Source organism: Vicugna pacos, unplaced genomic scaffold (assembly GCF_048564905.1).
Source record: "Vicugna pacos unplaced genomic scaffold, VicPac4 scaffold_19, whole genome shotgun sequence".
Classification (NCBI taxonomy): domain Eukaryota; kingdom Metazoa; phylum Chordata; class Mammalia; order Artiodactyla; family Camelidae; genus Vicugna; species Vicugna pacos.
The window spans coordinates 39,639,779-39,661,238 of record NW_027328740.1 but is presented as its reverse complement, the minus strand read 5'-3'; the positions used below and the strand labels follow the sequence as shown (position 1 = coordinate 39,661,238).

Genomic DNA, 21,460 nt, shown 5'->3' with positions numbered 1-21,460 from the left:
GTTCTTAACAGGGGAAGAAATATTGCATTTTTTACAGAGGTGGGTTTTCCTATCCTCTCTGAATGCCTTCTAAAATTGATACAATAAAAATCAGTTATTGCAGTGCATAAATATTTCATAAATTATTTTTTGGCATAATCAGAAACAATGACCAAGAATGATAATAGAAAATACGAAAACCTTCCTTCCTTTGAAGAATAGAAATCAGGTGGTCAGACTCCCGCATGCTTTGTGCCTGACACACTTACTCTCATGTCATTGTGTATCATGATTCGGAGATGGAGTGGCTTCAGGTTTATAGATTTTTGTTTTAACATTTGTGTTGAATACTTTCTCCAGGCTGATGTTTCCTGTTGTGTTTGTGGAAAGAGTAGAAGGGAAAAAAATGCTTTGTTTTGTTTTCAGGAGGCCTGAGTTGATGAGAAAAGAGTTGAGGGTGGGCTGAGGAAAAGAGTGACACTCCCTCTCCTCCTGGCTGAAATTGATAAACAAAGAATTCAATTAAGTGTATCGGTATTTGACCAATAGAAGTTAGAGAGCCCAAACTGGCTAGAAATGTACAATGGAAATTACTGAATTCAGCTGCAGAATGAGGTGCTTTACCAAGTAGAAGCAGCTTAGAGCAATCAGAAAAATCAGCAATATGATGAGATATAAAAGGAATATTATATCTTTTATTTCTGAAACTTTTCTATGTTAAGTTGTGTAGAGCTAAAATTAAGTTTCAAGCACCAGGAGTTAAGAGTGTGGGTGGTTCTGTAGGATCTTTATTCTCGGATGTGCCTAGACCCTGCTAGAGTGGCTGAAGATGGCAGGAAAAGACCCACATCCAGTATTTGTCATCCTAGGTTGTCCTCCATAATGGTTCCATGTGGGAGCCCATGATTGGGTTAACAAATTATAACACACCCCAGTCGCCTCTGAATTTTAAGAAGAAAAAATATGCTTTGATACTGCTTTGCAAGCAAGTGCCTGTGCATCCCCACTCCAGTCTCCTTGCCTTAAAAAGCAGAGACAATGCTTTGCTTGTGTAGTTGAGGTTTTAGATAGCACTCTGCTGGTTGCAAAGCAAGGACCGAGACCCTCAGCTATAAACGCTGGGCTTGTGTGTTGTTAGATAGTGTATTATCCCCAAAACAAGGACCTGGCTGGTCTGGTGGTCTGCTTTGTAATGAACATATCTAAAAATGTATCTTGTTCCCCTCACCCCATGACTTCCCTAAAGATACACTAATCCTTTTTACTCATTGTGTATTCTATAATCTCTGCCTCATCCTGTCTTTCCCGAATTTCCTCCTTATTATTTCACAACTGCAAACGAATTTTTCCTTTGATTATACACAATAAATATGGGAGCATTTGAGAGGCTCATGGAGATGGCTCCCTACTCCCTCTTGGTTTCTTGACTTTTTCCACAGAGTCTTTAATAATCATTCCGTGTCGGTAAGACTTCTGCCAGCCAGAACCCACATTTCCAGGTGAGAAGAATGCAGGCTTTATCTCTCCTACCAGAGGAAGAGACAGAAGAGAATTGAGATATGCTCCCTCGTGATCCCTTCCTGCCCCAGGTCTACTGCGGTTCACCTGCAGCCTTCTGGCCTCTGCTCAGAGGGCCTCTGTCCCAGGACTGACCTCAGCCTTTTCTTCCCTTGTCAACATTTTCTGTGCCCTTCAGAACTTGGTCTCTTCTCTGCAATTCAACCCTGGCAGATGTGATGGTGGTCAGCGTGCTGGTGGGCAGTCCTTTGGGGACCCCCAGGAGCCATGCTGATTCTCCTGAGTCTCTCAATCGGGGTTACAGGACAGTCAAGCACCGAAGGAAGCCCATTCACGTGATGTCAACAGAGCATTTCATCACTTTCATTTTATTTTTAAATTTTCGGTGGAGAAATTATTTGTAGCAAATTGTTCCAGATATTCGCCGCCTGCTTTCCTCATCACCATTCCTTGTTGTCTCTGGTGCTAGTTTTATAAACCAGGTTTCTTCTCTGGTCATTTCTGGCAGCTGGGCTTGCCGAATCCTTGATCTGTATTTGAAACAGAATGCTTCCTCGTGATGTCAAGGTGATTTTCCTATTTCTGAATATTTCGTGTACACTCAGCAACTGTTTCAAGTGAAATGCTCTTGTCCAATTTCGGTTAACTCACATTTGCTGATCTCCTGCTTTCATGCTGAGAGCAGTTTCTTTTTCCTCTAATAAAAGTTAGCAATTTGCATTTACTATGGAAGATACTGGCCCAAGGTCCTTTTGTTCTTAAGAGTTTTAATACAATTCACCCATTAAAATGTACATCGGTTTTTACTCTATGCCCAGAATTGTGCGTCCCATTCAATCTTAGAATATTTTCATCCCCCCAACAGGAAGCCCTGTATGCATAAACAGACATTCCCATCTTCCCCATCCTCCCCCAGCCCCAAGGAGCCACTTTTCTCTCTCTGGATTTGCCTGTGCTGGACATTTCATGTTAATCGAGTCACTTCATGTAAGTGGAACGGTCTATTGTGACTGACTTCTTTCACACTGAGTAACGTTTTCAATGTTTGCTCATGTTGTGGCCTTAGTCACTATTCTATGCTATGCTATTGCTGAATAACATTCCACTCTATGGCTGGGCCCCACTGTTTACCCATTCATCAGGTGATAGGCATTTGGGTTGTTTCTGCTTTTTGGCTGTGATGAGTAATGTCGCCGTGAACACTCATGTGGGATTTTTTATGTGGATATTTGTTTTCATTTCTCTTACGTGTGTGCCCAGAGAGCAGAATTGCTGGGTCAGTCAGAAACCAAATGTTCAACTCTCTGAGGCCCTGCCAGGCTGTTTTCCAAAGTGGCCACGCTGTGTTACGTCCCCACCAGAAAGGGCTGCATGCTCCGCTTCCTCTGTGTCCTCTTTAGAGCTTGTTACCCTTTTTTTTTATTATACCCTATTGTAGTGAGTGTGAAGCGGTTTCTCCTAGTGGTTTTGACTTGATTTCCCTTACAGCTAATGCTATTGAACATTCTTTCATTGTGCTTATTGGACATTTGTATATTTTCCTTGAAAAATACCTTTTCAGATCCTTTATTTACCTTTTAATTGAGTTGCCTTTTTATTGTTGAGTTATAGGGGTTTTTTTTCTTCATTTGGAGATACAAATTCCTTATCAGATAAATGACTTGAAAAAATTTTCTCCTGTGTGTTGTTTTTTCACTTTCTGGATGGTGCCCTTTGAAGCAAAGTTTTAAATTTTGATGAACTCCAATTTATCTCTGTTTTCTTTGTTCCTTGGGCTTTTGGGGTATTATGTAAATTCTGAGGTATTTTATTTAAGCTTTTATATATAAAATAACTTAATTTGTAGGAACGTTCTAGGAGATGGGTGCGGTTCTTGTCCCCAGTCTATGGATAGTAGACTGAGATGCAGAAAATTTCACTGAAATATCAGTGTCACAGCTACCCAGTGCTGTGGGATTTCAGACCCTCATGTTTGTCCCCAGCATTTGTGATCTTCACCACCATGCTCCACTACTGCCTGGAATCGTTAATGAAAACGCCTTTCATTTTCTGATTTCTTGTTAGTTTGTTTTCTCATTGGGGACCTCATCTCCTCATTTTCCTTTCGGAGATCAATATAGATTTATTTTAGGTCTCATGTAGGCAGAAGCATTGCTATCAGTTTACTTCTTTATTACTCACTCTCCAGTGATGATTGTTGCTAGTTGACCTAATCAAGTCATGCTTAAGTCTTTCCTGCTAATGACACTAAAAACAGTCATGACTTATAGAATGCTCAAAGAAAGTACTTGATTGATTTTATTTTGCTACCCAATCAAACCAATCAAGTAAAAACCCCAGTGTTGACACAGACTATAAGCCCTCCAGAATAGGGTCACTGTCTTCCTTGTGTTTCATTTATTTGGTCACAGTGTCTGGATAGTTCCTTGCTGTCCAGCAGTTTTGTGAGGATACGGTGCTCGTGAATCATTGTAAGGACAGAATTTTGACAACAGACTGTGTTGTTCATTTCACAAGGGAAAAGGTAATATAGAAATACTGCTCAGATCTATTTTAAAATTAAGCTTGGAATTTTGAAAAGAATTCAAGAAACCGTACAAAGCTCTTTTTCAGTAATTTTAGATCTATCTTAGACACATTATGGTTACATAGCAGAGTAACTTACCAAGTAGATTTGACAAGAGGAGTGTAATATTGATTATTTGCTTTAGTTGAAATATTCTACCTGGGATAAAGTAATCAGTGCCCATAAATGAACATATATGTTTGTATTTCTATGCAACATGGGAGCAGACTTCATATGTTTCTATATAATATATATGACTGTGTGTTTTAATCTGTCTGTCAGTGTTTTTATAGTTTTTCAGCAACATTGTTACTTCAGGATTCTTCTAAGATATTCACTCCCGATACTACTGTAGTTTGTACTGTGTATCGTATCTTATGCATGGGATTCCACTGTCCCTTCAGTGAGGAATTTTCTCTCCTATTGAGTTAGTAGCAGAGTTAAAGAAACAGTGATTTCTAGGCCTTTGCTCTCCACGTGTTTGCTGTTGGCTGTCAATCACGAGTTTCCCTTTCTTGAGTTTTCATTGTTCAATTAGAATTTTTGAAAATAATTATTATTATGTTTCACCAGTCTCCCTAGAAACTTGATGTGTTTGTGCTTTTCAGTTTTCAATTTATGAAAATTGTAAATGCACACTTGTTTTTAAATAGTCCTTTTTCACTAGATATTTGTTTACCTCTTTATTGATAAAATAATTTTTTCCCAATGAATGAATCGGTGTGCATGTTTTAAAAGATACCTTACTTTTTATTTTTCTTATTGTAACAGGTATATTTGTTGTACAGAATTTAGAAAATAAGGATAAACACAATAATAACTTAAAAATGGCCTCTAATCTCACTTGGAGATACAGTTGTAAGGTTTGAAATTCAGAATTACAAGTCCTCTCACTTTGTTCTTCTCTTTCAAGTACGTTTTGGTTACTGAGACCCTCGAATTCCCATATGAATTGTAGCAGCAGCTAGACAGTTACTACAGAGGAGCCCGCTGGGATTGTGATCGAGACCACGTTGCATGTATGCATCTCTCTGGGAAGCGCTGCCCCCCCAAGAATGCTGTCAACTGATCCAGGAATTTGCGTGGTGTGCCTATCCAGGTATTTAGGTCTTCTTTAATTTTTTTTCAGCAATGTGTAGAGTTTACATAGTATTATTTTACTTTATTTTTTGCCTTTATACTGAGGACAAGTGTGCAAGGTACCGGGATTAGAATTGTATTATAGCCCCGCAACTTGCTGCCACCATGGACGCTGTGGTCTCTCTTTGCCCTTTGTAAAATCTCGCACAAAATAGGACCTAAGTAACTCTGTCTTGAAAGAATGATTATATGATTGCTGGATGATGCTTGAGAGTCCTTGTGATGATGTCTTTTTCCCAGAATTTCCCCTCTTCTTTACTATGCCCTTTCCCTTCCTTTCCTCCAGCCTGTGTTTCAGCCTGCCCATGGCATTGATTTTCCTTGTCTGTGGACTCTTCCTTTCACTAGTTCATGATAATGTTACATGTGGGCTGTGGAAACTTGCTAGATGTCAAGAAAGAGCAAATCCATTGCATGCTAGTATTTTTAGAGTGTGTTATTGAATTATCAATTGAAATTAAATCAGGCTGACCCATTGAGCCATCCCCTGAGCTCTTTTCACCTTCTTACATGTGATACTGCTCTTGTTGCTGCATGTGCCCTTCCCCCAGACTTGGTTTTGGAGTTGAGTAAGTCACCATCACTGGTGCACTCTCTTTAAAAGTTGAAGAGAACATTTGCTCCTTCTCCCTGGTTGGGGACTTAAATGAGATGAGGTAACAGATAAAGAATGGAGCCCCACGTCATTCTGACCACCGCTCTTTCCGTTCATTTCTCCAGGGGAAGAGTACAATTCAAAAATATAAAGATTGTGAGCTAATGAGATAGACAAGACAACCGATCATTTATTAAATACACTTTCATGCCAGAAACAAATGTATTATACACACAAAAAGCACATAAAGTACGGTAGTACTGTGGTTACAAACGTGGGTCCGAGTTCGAGTCCTGCTCTGGAGTGACAAGTCCTGTGAGATAGAGAACTGGTAGGTCGGCTTAGCCTCACCCAGACTTGTTTTCTGTCCTGCAGAGACAGGGCTTGCAAGTCATCCCTCCCCCGTAGGGGTGCTGTGGGCTGTAAATGACGCTCGTGGGCAGCCCGAGCACAGCTGCTCGTTTTTCGTAAGTGCAGGATAGCACAGCTTTTGCGGTGATGGCTATATGACCGCCCCGTGTAGACTCTCATTGCTCCAAAGGGATGCTTTGTGGATTGGAGATGGGATTCTCAATTCTGTAAATACCCAAGGATTGTGTTATTGGGCCTTGCTGATTTGAATCTATTCTTTAGAAAGTACATAATGTAGATATATTTTTCAAACATGCATGCTTTTTTTCTTTTATTATTTATAGTTCTACCCTCTCATCTCTTGGTGTGACATTTCATGGAATCCAGGAAACAGTCCTAGGCCACCTGCCTCTTCACACTTTTTCGTGGTGGTTTTCTTCCCTGACTAGAAGAGGGTTTTGCATAGGAAATTTTGTTTTCTCCCCTTCTCTTGGAGTCTCTCTGTTTGTCTGCCCGTCTCTCACCTGTCCATCTGTCCGTTTCTCTACCCACTCATTCTTCTGACTTGTTCCAGGAAGCATTTCAGGCAGCTTACAGAAGAACAGATATCAAATAAACAGGTGAGAAAATGGGGCCAAGTTCCGACAGTGAGGCTCAGAGTTGAGCCTGTGTGAGAGTTGCAGGCTTGTGACACACGAATCTGCCTTGTGACTTATAAGATCGAAAGCATCATTGTGCCTGAGGCTCCCAGCAGACACAGGGAAGCAGGGTTTGTGGGAGATGCTCACTGGCTGTGAAATAAATAACTGGCTTAGGAGAAGCCCAGCCTTTCCAACTACCAAGGCTTAGGAGAATATTTTGAGTGTCTTCCAAAATCAGAGTATTGCATCTTTTCTTTTTCAGAGTTTTATGTATAGTTGGTTTAAATTCTATACCTGGAAATTTCTCCAAAACTGCTGCCCACGTGAGTCCCATGACTCGGGAATGGGGTGTTTCTGCTCATTGACGGTTGTTGGCCAGAAACGGAAATGACAGCCTCAAAGGAGCCTGGGTTTTATCAGTTATGTTTTGTCAGTGCTGTAGATTTCAGAAAATGCTTTTAACGTTTCTCTCCATCTGAGGCAGCAGCGTGCTCTCTTACCAGCATCAGGAGCTCAGGGCCACGTGATGGTGGGGGCTGACTGCACTGGCGTCAAGACAGCTGAGGTAGTCACTGCAGGCTTGTTGCTTTCACGTAGTGTATTTCATGTTCTTTAATAGGTTTCAACAGGTAGTTAATTAACTGAGTTAATTAGCATGTAATAAATATGATGCTTTGTTGAAAAGACAGTTATAGGCAGAATATAAGTTGTGAACACTTTAAAAACGGTTTCATTACTGAAATTTCAGTAGGGAAGATTCAGTTTATCTTATCTACTCCTCTCTTTAAAAGTAACAAAGAAATAAGACAGAAAAAGCAGAGGATGATTTCTGTTCTTCCTCTCGGCTTGCAGGTGCCCTCACCTTCAGTGGCATCCATCCAGACACCAGCACTGACCCTGGCCGTGCTCAGAAATGCCTCAGCCCTGAAGACACAACTGACAAATGGAAGGGAGCCGCGTCCTGTTACAGCGGGTGCTCTCACTTTGTGGGTCCTTATGTAACTGCGTGGTGTTATTCAGGATCGCCCTTTCTACACTGTGTGACGGTGCTGCGGTGTCTCCTAGTTATTTGTTTCTGTAAGTACTCGTGTATTTTTTCCAATGTGCAGTACTAGACATCTAAAAATGCTTTTTTCAGATGAAAAATAATGTGTATTTAATATAAAATTCTGAAAAAAGGGTCAAAAGCGTCTATCCTTGTCCCAGTACTCAGAGATAATAATTAACACTTTAACATCTATTTTCTGTTCTTTTCATCAGTGTGTATCACCTCTGTCATAAAAACCAGAGAGCAATGTGTGCCTGTATACTGTGTGGAGACCTCCATTTTCCATTTGGCTTATTACACATTTTTCTACAATATTCTATCTCCCCTGGCATGATTTTTAATGACCAGTATAGCATTCTGTCTTGTGGAGGCATCGTCCATTTTTCTTTGGACTTAAATAAACTTTTAAATTCCAAGTATACTTAACTGAAATACTGAAAAGAGAACTGTGGTGGTACCGAAAGTCCCCTACTTCCCTTCCCCTTTTTTCCTGAGAGTAAAAACTGCTGACAATGTGGAGTATATATTTCATGACCTTTATGCTTATGTCATATATATATATACACATACATACACGTGTATGAGAACTCTATGTATATGTGTGTGTATATATGCTTTATGGAAAAATAAGGCCATACTGTATGTTTTCTGCAGCTCGGTTTATTCACTCAGGTATATATCATAGACGTCCTCCCCCTCCAGACTCACCCGGTCCTTTCAGATAGAGTAGAGAGGTCTCCTGATGTGCAGGTTTGGTCTCTTGTGTAAGGACACCTTTAGTGGGAGAGTACTGGTGACAAGGCCTTGGACCACGCCGAAACACCGGAACTTTAGTGCCCACAGCTCGCCGTGATTTAACACATCATTGTCTTGATGGTGAACACTTAAATTTTCTCCATTTTCCACTGTCAGAAAGAGTGTTTGACTGGCATCCTTCTTGTACAAACATTCCTGTGATCTTGTGTGAGTATTCCTTTTGTTAAGGTTTCTGGAAATTTAGCCCTTGGATGTGACAACTACATAAATCACAGGCTCCTTTCAAGTGAATCTAGAAATTCCTCCTCCTGTGGGGAATGAAAAGATGTAGAATAACTTATGTAACCAATTCTCTATCGCTGGATATGATTTCACTTCAGCTTTTCTTCCCACCATTGTAAACAGTGCTGTGTAAATGCTCTGATGAGTACATCTTTTTGAACTGATTTTTTTTCTAAACAAAACGATTCCTTAAAGTGGAGTTCAGTCAGTGTGTACACACGTTTTTCAGAGTTTAGATATCCATTGACATGTCATCCTCCTAAAGATCGATCACAGTTTGTTCTCTCAAAGATGGACACTAGCTAGAATATCTTTTAAAAATATTTGCCAATATGATGAGCAAAAGTGCTTTTTCATTGTTCTAGTTTGCACTTGATGACCAGTGTGGTATTGAGCATTTTTCACTCATTAGCCATCTAACTGTTAAAAAGTGAATGATCCCTTTTGTTCTTTGCGCACATTTAAGTGAGGGAGCTTCTTGTTGCTTTGTGACTGCTCTTTGTATGTTATGAACATTAACCCCTTATCTTCATCAACATGTATCAGAGAGCTTTTCCTTGTCATTTCTTGCCTTTCATTTTGTTCAGTAGGTTCATTTTTGTTGTGGCCCAAAATAATCTTAAGAGGGTAAATGTCTTCTTTTTGGGTTTTATTCTTGATATTATTCTTAGAAATGCTTTCTTATAATGGTATAAATTTCTTCTGTAGGTTTCTTTAATCTCTAAGATGGAGATGATAATGGTACTTGTTACAGTGAGGAGAAGCTGAATTGATATGAGCAAAGAGTTGTATTTGCTCTTATTAGTACTTTCTAATATTTACATCATTTTCTGTAATTTTTCTTGCGGTCATTATGACCGGAATAGAATTTGTTTTTTCAAGGGGATTCTGTGATTGCCCCAAGACAATTATTGAATTCCTACTTTGCTCTTTAATTTGAAATCCCACCTGTAAAAAATACTTATGTACACTAGAGTCTCTTTTTGAGCTCATGATTTATTTCTGTCAATCTTACTTTCCAACACTAGCACTATATCTTACAAATTGTAAAAATTTATTTAATATCTGACAGTGCAAATTTTTTGATTTGCTTTTCGATCCCTATTTTTCTTTGCTAGTATTATGACTTCATTTTTCCTGAAGAATTCTAATATAATTTTTTCAAGTTAAAAAAAAGGATATGTGTTGTCATGGGATTTTTTAGTAATTTTGAATTATCTTTAGGAGAACGTACATCTTTACAAAACTGTTTTCCTCCATACAAAAGGTTGATGTCTCTACTTTCACACTTCTTACTTTACCCCACAGTACAGTCCTGTAATTTCTCCATGTACAACATGGGCATTGTTTTTGAGTTTATTCCAGATTATTGTTGATGATTTTGTTAATTTTTTAAGTGAGAATTTTTTGCTATTATATTTTTTAACTGTTAAAACTGACACCTAGGAAGGCAGATTCGGTTTGTAAATACTCACTTTGTAATTTCTCATTTAAAATTCTAAGTATTAAGTACTTGTTACAGAATCCTTTCTTTTCTGTTTTTAAAAATTTGTTTTCAAGATTCTCAAAATGGTCATAGCAAAGTATTATACGTGGGGAGACAGATGGAGAGAGGTAGTATGGCTCATGTACAAACTGTGAGCACTTTCATGGCTGCCTTTACGCTGGAAAAGCCACTGAAGAGTCCAGGATAAACCAGGGGTGGCTTTGTATGCAGTTGAAAGCCAGCTTTCCTGCCTGGTGAAGCCTGGTGGGCGTGGCAGGTAGATGATCAAGGTCGAATGGAGGTTATTGGCTGCACAGAGCGCTGTGTCTGAGAACTGGAGAATATCGCCATGGGAAATGCTTGGTGCCAGGAATAATACAGAGGAGCTGGGGACCCTGTGTGTTAAGGATTTTCCAGCCCTGGGAGTGGGAAGATCAGACTCTGCATTCAGATCTGAGTTTGAATTCATCCTCTTTAGTTTACTTGTCCTGTGACTTTTGTCAAGCTATATACCCTCTTTCACTTCCTGTTTTCTTGTCTCTCAAAATAGGAGAAATACAGCCTGCTGCTAGATTGTTTGATCAGGTTAAATAATTTGTGTCTATAAGATGCCACGTACAGTCACAAGCTCAGTGAGAAATGGGCTGTCGGCTGTTCTTCTGCAACTCAGTGCTTGACAAGACATGGGGGAAAGCCAGTCCCTAATTTGTGTGTGATGAAAGTAGGAACAAAATTAATGTCTTGCCTTTCCCTAGCAGTATCCTTACACCTTTGCTTCATTTATTTCTTTTCTCCATTCCTTTCCCCTTTCCCATCCTCCACCAAAAGAACCTGAGACTCTCTCAGAATAGTAGATTCAAATTACTTAAAAGGTTGGCTCATCCTCATGAAATGATAGTAACATAAAAAAAACTGTGCACATCCCAGAATACATTGTATTTGATTTACACACACACGCGTGCACACACACACACACACAATCAGGCTACCTCCCACTTGCAGAGGGAGAAGGACCACTTTTTCTGAGTTTTCACTCACTGAGCGTGAGAACAGTGTCTCTTACACAGACATTCACCAGGCTTCGTGCATGGTGTTTTTAATTGAATTTCTGCTTTGTAGACATAGATATAGTCTCCTAATAGAAGAGAGAAAGTGGAGACATAGACATTCTGCTGAGATATTGGTGTCATCATATTTGAGTTGGAAAGGACTTAAGACAGCATAGAGTCGTAACATTTTATGGGTGAGAATCCATGATGTTGTAACTTGGACAAGAACCTGGATCTTCTGCCATCTTGTCCACAAGGGTGAAGAGGCAAATGGGCAGGGGATGGTAGGGATCCTTCTTCTTGAATTCCATGTTCTTGCTAGTTTTCATTGCTCAGCTGCCTTTAGTTTTTGTCCATGAGGCCTCTCATGAGAAGGTCACTCTCTCCTGATAGATTGAGTTTCTTATCAGCAAAAAGCTCTGGACCCACTCATATTTCCCAGAGTTTTCTGCTGACCTGCTGACACTTTATATAAATCAGATCTAAGAAACTACTGAATATAAAATCCTTATTGTTATCGTTTGCCCTTGAGTTCCATAGGAATGGGTTGCTGTCTCAGGCTGTCTAAAGCCAGATCCAAAGATAGGGTGATAGGCTGTGCTGCTGTTCCTCCACAGTCAAAGGGACGTTCCACCATAGCTATATAATCAGGCAGATGAGTTCAAATCTTGCCTTTACCAGTTATTATTTTTGTGAATTTGGGGAGAAACTGTATTTTTTGTGTCCAAATTTGTTTATCTGTAAATAAGTTCAGTATTTACTTTAAGGTTTCTGTTTTAGAATTGAATGAGCTAATTCCCTCATTTATACCTAAAATAGTGATCGCATGGTTCTATGCTGGTGCCTTGGTAGTTGATTACTAAGGGCCTCGGTAGTGAGAATGGGGGTGGGGGAGCCCTGGATAATAGAGCTTTTATTCCAGGATATGCTTGTAAAAGACTGGATGTGCAGTGGATTTTTAGTAAATATCTACTCCTTTCCTAATCTGCATTGATTGTGTATATATCTTTATACTAATATATGAACAATTTTTATTGCAATTTAAATATCTTTGTAGTATTTACAATATCTATCTATAAAAATACGTGAAATAAAATTATTTGACTTTTATTTTCTTTTCAATATGCAAAACAAAATAAAATAGAAAAGAAAAAAGTTTTGAAGGAGTAGAAATAATTTTATTTCTGTGGAATCAATTCCTTATAATAGGTTTTTTGTTCGTGTTGTTAAAAAGCATATAAAATTGATAGGTTGTGACATACTGGAAATGAGGTAACAGTGGAGACATACTACCCCTAAGGCAGTCATTTTGTTACCAAGTCCAAACTCGTTCTGCTTGCTGCATGACAGGCCAATAAATCGGGAGATGAGATGTTGGAGTAAGGAAAAGAGACTTTATTTGAAAAGCTGGCAGACCCAGAAAATGGCATATTGATATCCAGTAGATCTTTCTTCCCCAGGGCAGAATTCAGTCTCCTTTTATACCAAAAAGGGGCGGGGATGTGGCTGGTTGTTACAAACTTCTTGCTGTATGAATTGTTTGTCCTTGAAATCCTTTGTTCCTGCAGCTGTCCATGTGGGTCAAATTATGGTGCCCCTGTAAAACCTCCAAAAAAAAAGAATGGTTATTCCCTATTTTACAACTTTCCATCTATACATAAGTGTAGAAGAGCTAATATCCTTAAAGATCAGAGCCCGGAGAATAGGCCCTCCTGGATATTTCAGGCTAAAGGCAACTTTCTTTTACAAAAGGTGCAGAGATAGCAAGTCTGAGCCTAGAAAACAAGGTACAGGATTAAAGCCAAATGAACACATCTAACATGGAGTGAAATTTGTTCTTTCTATTACAATTTTTTTTCTCCCTCATAAATAATTTTAGTAAGAAACATGAGCAATTTTTTTATTTTTGCTTCATAATAAAGGACTACAACTACAATTTAGTGAGCAGGGATGCTGTGCGTGCCTTGGGGTCACAGCAAACTCTTGTTGGGGGTGGTCGACCCTGCAACATGCCTGATGCCCCGTGAGTGTTGGTGAGGGTTCCCCTAACCAGGGGCTCTCTTCAGGAACCACCATATGGGCGTTGACCTCTGGCACCTCTTTTTCAGCTGCAGGAAATTTTTTCAGATTCTATGATAGAAAAATCACTCCACAGGGAAATATACACAAAATGTTATGATAAATCTCAGAGAAAAAAATGTGACAATGAGTGTGTATATGTCCATGAATGACTGAAAAATTGTGCTGAACACAGGAATTTGACACAACACTGTAAAATGTTTATGAATCAATAAAAAATGTTAAAAAAAAAGAAATATCACTCCAGCTGGGGATAATCAGGGAATAAAGGAAGAGGAAAAGGGCTTGAAGTAGAGTAGAAGAGAAGGACAGAAGCTCAGGGAGCCTGGGGGCTTGGCAGCGGGGCCTCGGGAGAGAGAGGAGCAGAGATGTGGATGGGACCGGCTATGGAACCAGCACCTGCAGCTTTCCCTGCATCCAAGCCACACAGCTTTTAATAGGGCCCAGGACTCTCTCCTGTCTGGATGTCACCCTGGGCAGAACCTTGAGAATCGAAGGTAAGGGGTGGGCAGCACTCACCTAGGTGGTCACTGAGGACTTTGGTCAAGTCCACATTGACTTTTCCAGTCATGTGCCTTCACCTGTTCTTTATCTCAGGATCTGAGAAGCAGGAGCAAGGAACTCAGGGATAGATCCAGGAGGATATCTGACTGTGTTAAGAGACGACAGTCACAGTGACACTGGGAGCGAAGACACTTGCAGCAAAGTAAAATAACTTCACAACTATTGCATCAGAGCTGCAAGTGTGAGAGAGCCTAAGCCCGTCTCAGAGTGCAGGGGACAAGCGGAATGGAATGGTAAAATTAACACTGACAATTGAAATTTTTTCAAATAGCCTGCTACTTTGAATTTTATCACTTGAATGTATGCAGGTGTATTTCTATGAGCATTTATAGGTTCACACAACCCCACCAGCCCCTCTTGCCCCCATCGGGGATGGGATTTCTCAAGCACAGTGCCCCTCCTGCTTGCGTGGGCCACGCTGCGGGTCCTCGCCTGGGGCCGGACGGATACAGGACACTGAGTCCCCGAGGCACGGCCTGGGATACATGACAGGAACATCTGTGCTCTTGGCTGAGGGCCTCCATTTCCCCCTGCAGTGTAAGAATGCCGGTGACTCAGTTAGAAGCATGCATCCAAGCCGTCCTTCCTTGTCATCACCATCTAGAAGCGGTGCCTGAATCTTCTGAATTTCTGCAGAATGTGGTTTACAATCACCTTCAACAAGTGAGTGTGTGTCCTCTTTCAAGTGGAGGAGTTACTGCCGTTTTCCTGGAACTTACTCACCACTAGTCCATCTGATTTTTCTGTGCTAGGATTCAGTATGGCCTGCTAATAACTCTGCAGTCAGATCTAGAAACCCTGATGAAGAGGATTATTTATTTTCTTTCTTTAGATGATAGTATTTTACTTTCAAAATTCTGAGTTTTCAGTTCTTGGAGGAATTTTTTCGGGGGTTGGAGAAACAACTTTGCTCTTACCATCTTTGTGACCTGTTGCTATATGCGTCTCACCTGCCTTCTGTCACTTGTGAGGCGGTTCTATTTTTGACCCTGTCCGGGTTGTTCATATTATAAAACATAAAATCTGTAAAAGTACAGTCCCTTTTACTCCGAAGGCATTCCACAAATACTCCTTTAAACTGGGTGTGGTTTTAAGAAGACACAATCATTAGAATATATACTTGCAGGTTGCCAGTGCAAAATCCCCAAATTAATAGTCAAGATCAACATATAAAATCTTTCTAATCTACCATGGATTTGTATGGATAAGTGAAGTAGTTTGCTAAGAACTCAATCCTCCCAAGCTGATGCTCTGACAGATGGCAGGGCCCAGGGACGAGGGCGTGTCCTGCCCTTCCTGAGCTGACAGTTTCATGGCAAAGACCTTCACCAGGTGAAGAAATTGAAGTTTATTCTAAGAAGAGTGGGTATGAAAAGAGTCCAAAAAGCGTGGGAGTGACACAATCCCATTTGTCTCAAGTAGGGGAGAGTGGCTGTGGGGCCACTTGGGAGACTCATGAGTCCGGGCGGGCAGTGTTGTTGGCTTCAACTTGAGAGGTGGGATGGTCAGTGGGAAAAAGCGAACAGATTGAAGGCATGTTTAGATGGTAAAGAGGAAAGGATCAATGCTTTCTGTGAAGGTAGGATGGAGTAAGGCCCAGGTTTCTGGGTGGATTAATGAGGTAAATGATGGTCCTGCTGTGTTCTGAGGAGGGAAAGCTGCAGAGGGATTTCTGGGGGAAAACTGATGAGTTCAGCTGTGGGTAAAGTGAAAGGTTGTTAGATGTGTGGTCTGGGATCTCAGGTGAGAGCCAGTAGTGAGTAGGGGGAGGGGAGAGAGACTTTCAAATCATTTTGTCTTGTGAACATACATATAAGAATGAGTAATGACACAACCCCTCTATATTCTGGATTTAAAACCCAGTAACATTTTGCTATATTGACTGCAGGGGCTCTTAATTTTTTTAATACAAATAAAATAAATAGAAACAAAATAGTGGAGTTAATGAATATCTTAGAGTTGATGTGTGTCCTTGTATGTATTTTCATAACTCATCTGTTTATAAACATAATCTACAAAAAGTTAACTTGCTTAGCATAAGAGTTAAACAGAGGGACGTGACATACTCTGTTGGTGGCTCAAGGTGATTTCTTGGGCAAATTATGTAGCCTCTCTGTGCCTTAGTTGCATCTTCTGTGACTGCCCCCGGGCCCCTCGTCACAGCTGATTTCCTAGACTAGATGTTGGGAGGGAGGCTGCTGAAGGGAGTAAGAGGTGGCAACTGCTAGGGTCACTAAAGAGAGAGACAAAAACAGATTAAAGCCAAGAAACTGAGTACTAATACCCTCAAAGGAGAAAGAACCCCACAATTTTTTGAGCCACTTAGCGTAAGGGAAAGAAAATCATGTGGATCCAAAACTCTTGAGCATATGAGTATTGTGGGTGGGAGGGTGTCATCAGAAAAGGGTTGAGAAAAGGCCTTTTGGTTTCCCTTAAATTTCCAGTAAGGATGAGGCGCAGAAGAAAAACCACCCGCTTCACTGTAGAAGGTGCTGTTTTGTGCGAAACTGACCAAAGGTTGGAAACCTGTCATCAGTGGTGCTGGCAAAAGAAGAGACTTCTGGATTGGGTGGGGCACTTGCTGTGACTTCCAGGTGACCTGCTGGCTGGGGACTGTGAGGCGGGCAGTAGGTTTGCAGTGTGACCTGGGCATAATCCCTGGCTCTGAAGCTGCTGATCTGACTAGCAGAGCTGGGCAGACACCGTCCTAATGGGGCTGCTCGGGATGAGGTCTGGGACACCTGCCGTGCTGAGGGCGAGAGGAGAGCTCCCATGAGGGGGTGTCCCTGTGAAGATTAGAAACGTCCTCCTGCAGGGGAGGAAGAGCCTCTGAGCAGCGGGCTGGATGCACAGGCAAGGCCAGCCTGAGCACGGAGATTTCAGGAAGCCGGAATTCATACAGGCCCGAACGGCCTTATTCCTGAGAAACTGGAGGGAAAATATGCTGCAAATGCAGGCTAAGTTCAGACACTCTGGTGTGTCATGAGTGATAGGAAAAGACTGTTCAGGCAGGCACGAGAGAACCCTGTGAGTGTCCCAGTTGGGTGTCACACAGGAGGAAGGAACAGAGTTATATACTTCGCCACTTATTAGCTGTGTGACTTTGAGCAATATCACCCCACCTCTCTATATATATATCTTCATCTGTAAAGTGACAGAGTGACAAGCTCGTGTCATCAGAAGGCTTAGTTTAGCTCTGATCCTCTTTGTCCAGTCCTGTCAGTGCTGCCCTGCAAGGTTCTGCAACGGCTGCTCTTACCCTGAGAAGGGCATAGAGGGACATTGTAATTCCCGAGGGCAGGAAGGGGTTGCTTTAAAAGCAGACATGTAGCCTCCTGCAGCTGCAGACCTGCAGGCAGTTTGGTTGATGGTTGTGGAGAGGACTTTGGAGGCCTTAGCATCGTCTTAAGGCTTCTTTTCCCTTGGGGACCGGGTTTGCCTTTGCAGATTAATGTTGAAGATTTGGGCTTCTGGCAAAGCTGTTTTCAGAGATGGTTATATACGTAACATGTCATATAAAATAAAATGCTTTTATTTAATATGTGGGACTTTGCAGCTGTAGGGAACAGCTCTGTTGGCCTGGTCTCCACGGAGGACACTAGGGATCAGCAGAGCGTGCGGGAGGGCAGGCGGCCTGCAGTGCTGCTGCGGGGGGTTCTCCCCAGCATGGTGCTCTTCTGAGTTCACTCTTTTATGAGTTTGGTTGCCAGAGGAGCAGACAGCAAAGTAATGAGTTCTGGTGGGATTGTATAATGACAGGAAGAAAGAGGGAGCCGTAGTTCTTCGGGACTACTACTCGCTTTTGGTTCCTGATCCAGTGTGTTCCATTACAGAATTGATGAGTTGTGTCTATTCTGGGACTTGATTGAAATAAACGTGCAGCCTAAAGTTAAGTGTTATGTTTTATTTGTCGGGAGGGCTAGACCCAGGATGACTACCTCTCAGATCACTCTGAGGGACTTCTACCAAGAGTAGGGGAGAAGCTAGGATTATATAGGAGCTTTACAACAAAGACCAGGTAGTTGGAACAATAAAAGATTGCTTGTTATCTAAAGAAAGCCAGGTATCTCAAGTTCAAGAATTTAGTGCTTTTCAATATATGGGAGGACGCAAACATTTGGGCTCACTGAATATATTCTTTAGACAAGCACCTAGCTATCTAGGGCCAGTAATCTGTCCTTTCTTATTCTGAGTCTGCTCAGAGGGCACCGTTGTGAGTGGCTGCAGGCCTGTCTTCACTGGGGGAGTGGCGGCAGCCGCTGATGACTTGGTTTCAGCATTCTTTGTTTAGTGACATGGTTGCAGTATTTTCATTCACATTGTAGTATTTTCGTTCACAGAAAATTATAATATTACCCTGATTATGGATAATCTGGAACCTTGGAAAGGAACCGAGATGGAATTACTGCAGGTAACTTCTACTTTAATAAGCCGTGTGCAAACATGAACACGGAGGAAGCATACAAAAGGATTCAGTGGTGAATGGGAAGGGTTTCTCCAAGTTACAGGAGAAGGCAAGGCAGAATTCCTCTTCTTTGTGGGAAGGGACGTGAGTCCAACTTTCCTTTCTGAAGTGTTTTCTAAGAACTGTTTATGGTAATTAAGGAACATAGACAAACTGTGGCACACATTGCATTTAAGAGCTGGCCGGCTTCAAACTTGGGTATTGGACAGGTGGATTTCATAGGCAAGTGGTCAGGTGGATGGGACAGAGATGGAGCCCAGGCCTGGGGCCATATTCACGTTGAAATCGCCATTTCCTCACCATAGCGCCTTGGACTAGAATGTAACCACTCTTAACCTGTTGGTGAATCTGTGAAATGTGCATGATAATATTCGTTTCTTCCTGGGATTGTTGTTAAGTTCTAAAGAGTATTATAGCACACATGAAGCACTTAACACACTGGCACTTAGCAGTGTACACTTTGTGCGGCCACCACACTTCGCGTGTGTCAGAGCCGTAAAGGCATTATTTGTCTGTTGAGGATGCACTGGTAGCCCTTTGGCTAGGTTGTGAATTCGGTGATTTCCTTAAATATTTGTAACTCTGTGTGCCATGGGCAGTTATTTTCATAGACAGATGAGGAATCTCAGGGTAAAAAAGACTATAATTTGCCCAAAGTCAGACCATAATTTTGGGTGCAGGGGCCTCGGTTCAGCATGGGCCCCTGGGACTTGTGCCTTCTCCGTTCAGCACCAGAGCCAGATGTGGGCTCGGCTGTTTCCCTGCCCAAAATATCCGGCAGGCCGCAAGACACAACTGGCCCCGTGCTGCTTGAGCAAAATCTCCGGAGGAGAGGCAGTTACAAAAGGGATAAACATAAAAACAGACGGCAGCAAACTGTGATCAGCTCTGAGAAGGAAAGGAACACGTCTCGCCGTGCAGAGCTGGGAGCTTTCCCGTCGGGCTGCTCTGGGGGCGTTCATCTCAGCTTAACAAACTCTGCTGCTGCACCAAGGCAGGAAGGCAGGGCGCGTGTGGCCAGGTAGACAGGGCCTCATTGATCGTACTCATTCCCCATTAAGCGACAGCTCTCACGGGCACTTAACTAATAAACAGATGTTGGCCATAATCATCACGCACTTTGCTTGGTAGTTTTATTGGCGCCAACTTTGAGAGGAGGTCATTGAAGCTGGGAGTTTGCTGCATGCCCGTGATTACCATGGAAATATTCCCACTGGTCTTTCAACCTAGACTGGTGTGGCTGTCATGTCCCAGCCCTGTGAATGGCATCGTGTAGCTTCTCCCAATTGGCCCAAATGACTGACATCGATATTCTTAATTCGTAGGAAATTGTATGTGACAATAACAGAAAAAGGTAGTAAGAAATTGGAAAAGTAGAATATATCCAATTCTTTCCCAGCTGGGGGAGAGTACCCTGTGTCACTCACCCTACTCACTGCCTGTCACCTCCTCCCTGAGGACTCCATGTTCAGAAGCCACCCTGAGCCTTTGAAGAACATTTTGCCTCATGACACTTTTGACTAAGACCTGCGACCTCTCTGTCCCTGGTTAACTCTCTCTTCAAAGCCATTTAAATTTCTTGCAGGCTCCTCCGCTCAGATGTAAGAATAGCCTCTTTAAACTTCTTGATGCAGCTCCTAAATGAAGATCTTGCAAAGGAAACCTAGCCAAAACCTTGGGGGTATTCACATAGTGACTGTAACCTCAGCATTTTCTGACGTTCAGAATCAGAGGGGTGGGAGACTCAGGAAGGCCTTTTTAAGTTAGAAAGGGGAAAGAGAAAGGACTCAGGCTGTTTGAGACTGAAACATCTCGGTCCCAGCCAGCAAGGCACCAGGGTTCAAGATAGTGTGCGGGGAGTGCTGAGTTCTCACGAAGAAAGAATTGGTGGGATGGGAGGGAGGACTTTTAGGTACTTAACTGGGGAAGGAAAAAGTGGGCTGAACATTTTATGGTTGAACAAGAGGATTGTGACATGATGTGCTTGTATTGTGGAGAGAAGGGTTTTGTGGAGCCAGGCCTAAGGAGAACGCTCTCTGGCTGGGGAGTCAGCAGAACAAAAAAACACAGAGAACCGGGCAGACCCCAGGGCCCCTGATGGGGGAGAGGCTGCCCGCTAATTGGAGCCCTGGGGGCTGCTTCTGTCCCTTAGCTGGGGCCTCAGAGCTCCCTTCACAACCCAGTCCTGTTGATACAAGAAAAAATATGAGGGGCATGAGAAGGGCTGTGTCCCAGGCTTTGGTTGAGCCCCTGGGATGTGCCCCACCAGATTTTGTTCCTTGGCTTCCTGCAGTAAAGAATTCAAGAGCTAGCCAGTGTTGAGTAAAGGTAGATTTATTCAGAGAGATACATTGATAGGCAAGAGAAATGTCACGAGGTGTGGGGGTTTGATGCTCAGATTAAAAGTAGGTACACACTCCACCTACAGAGTGTGGGCCTTCTCCGAAGAGGGAGAGAGAGTGGTCACCGCGAGGTGGCACTGTGTTGCTTGTTTCTTGGGCTTGGTGGTTTCATATGCTAATATATAGAAGGACCAGCCTTAGGGCAAGGGGCTGGGATTCCCAGGGAGATGGCCATTTCCCACCTTTTGACATTTTATGGCTAGCTTTGGGACTGCCATGTTGCCTGGGGCAGTGTTATTCACCATGTTACTATTACAATGGGTGTATAATGAAGCTCAAGATCTGCTAGAAGTTAAATCTCTTCATCCTGAGCCTCAAGGCCTATTGGGGTTTGAATCCTTCACCATTTTGATGTTAATTGCTGTGGCCTTCCTTGAATGGCTGTGCTCTGCCCCCTTCCATCCTGTCTCACTCTGATGACACAGAGACAGCAAAGGCCGGGCCCTCTATGTGCTCCTGCATTTAACAGCGGGAGGTGTGGTGTGGGCTGAGGATGACTGAGTGGTGAGAAGGATGTTTCAGAATTTCCCACGTGAGAC

General features: G+C 42.2%; 1 protein-coding gene across 2 annotated transcripts in view; it reads left to right on the top strand.

The window, feature by feature from the left end:
• LOC140693408 (trafficking protein particle complex subunit 9-like) overlaps nt 1–21,460 on the top strand; it is a 101,755-nt gene that overhangs the window by 67,546 nt on the left and 12,749 nt on the right. Inside the window, exons 8-10 of one of the 2 annotated variants that reach the window (XM_072957287.1) lie at nt 4,977–5,162; nt 7,643–7,867; nt 14,591–14,717. In XM_072957287.1, coding sequence (XP_072813388.1) covers nt 7,734–7,867; nt 14,591–14,717 — 261 coding nt within the window. In that variant the 5' untranslated portion in view covers nt 4,977–5,162; nt 7,643–7,733. The remainder of the gene's footprint in view (nt 1–4,976; nt 5,163–7,642; nt 7,868–14,590; nt 14,718–21,460) is intronic. The other variant, XR_012069141.1, reaches the window with a different exon arrangement.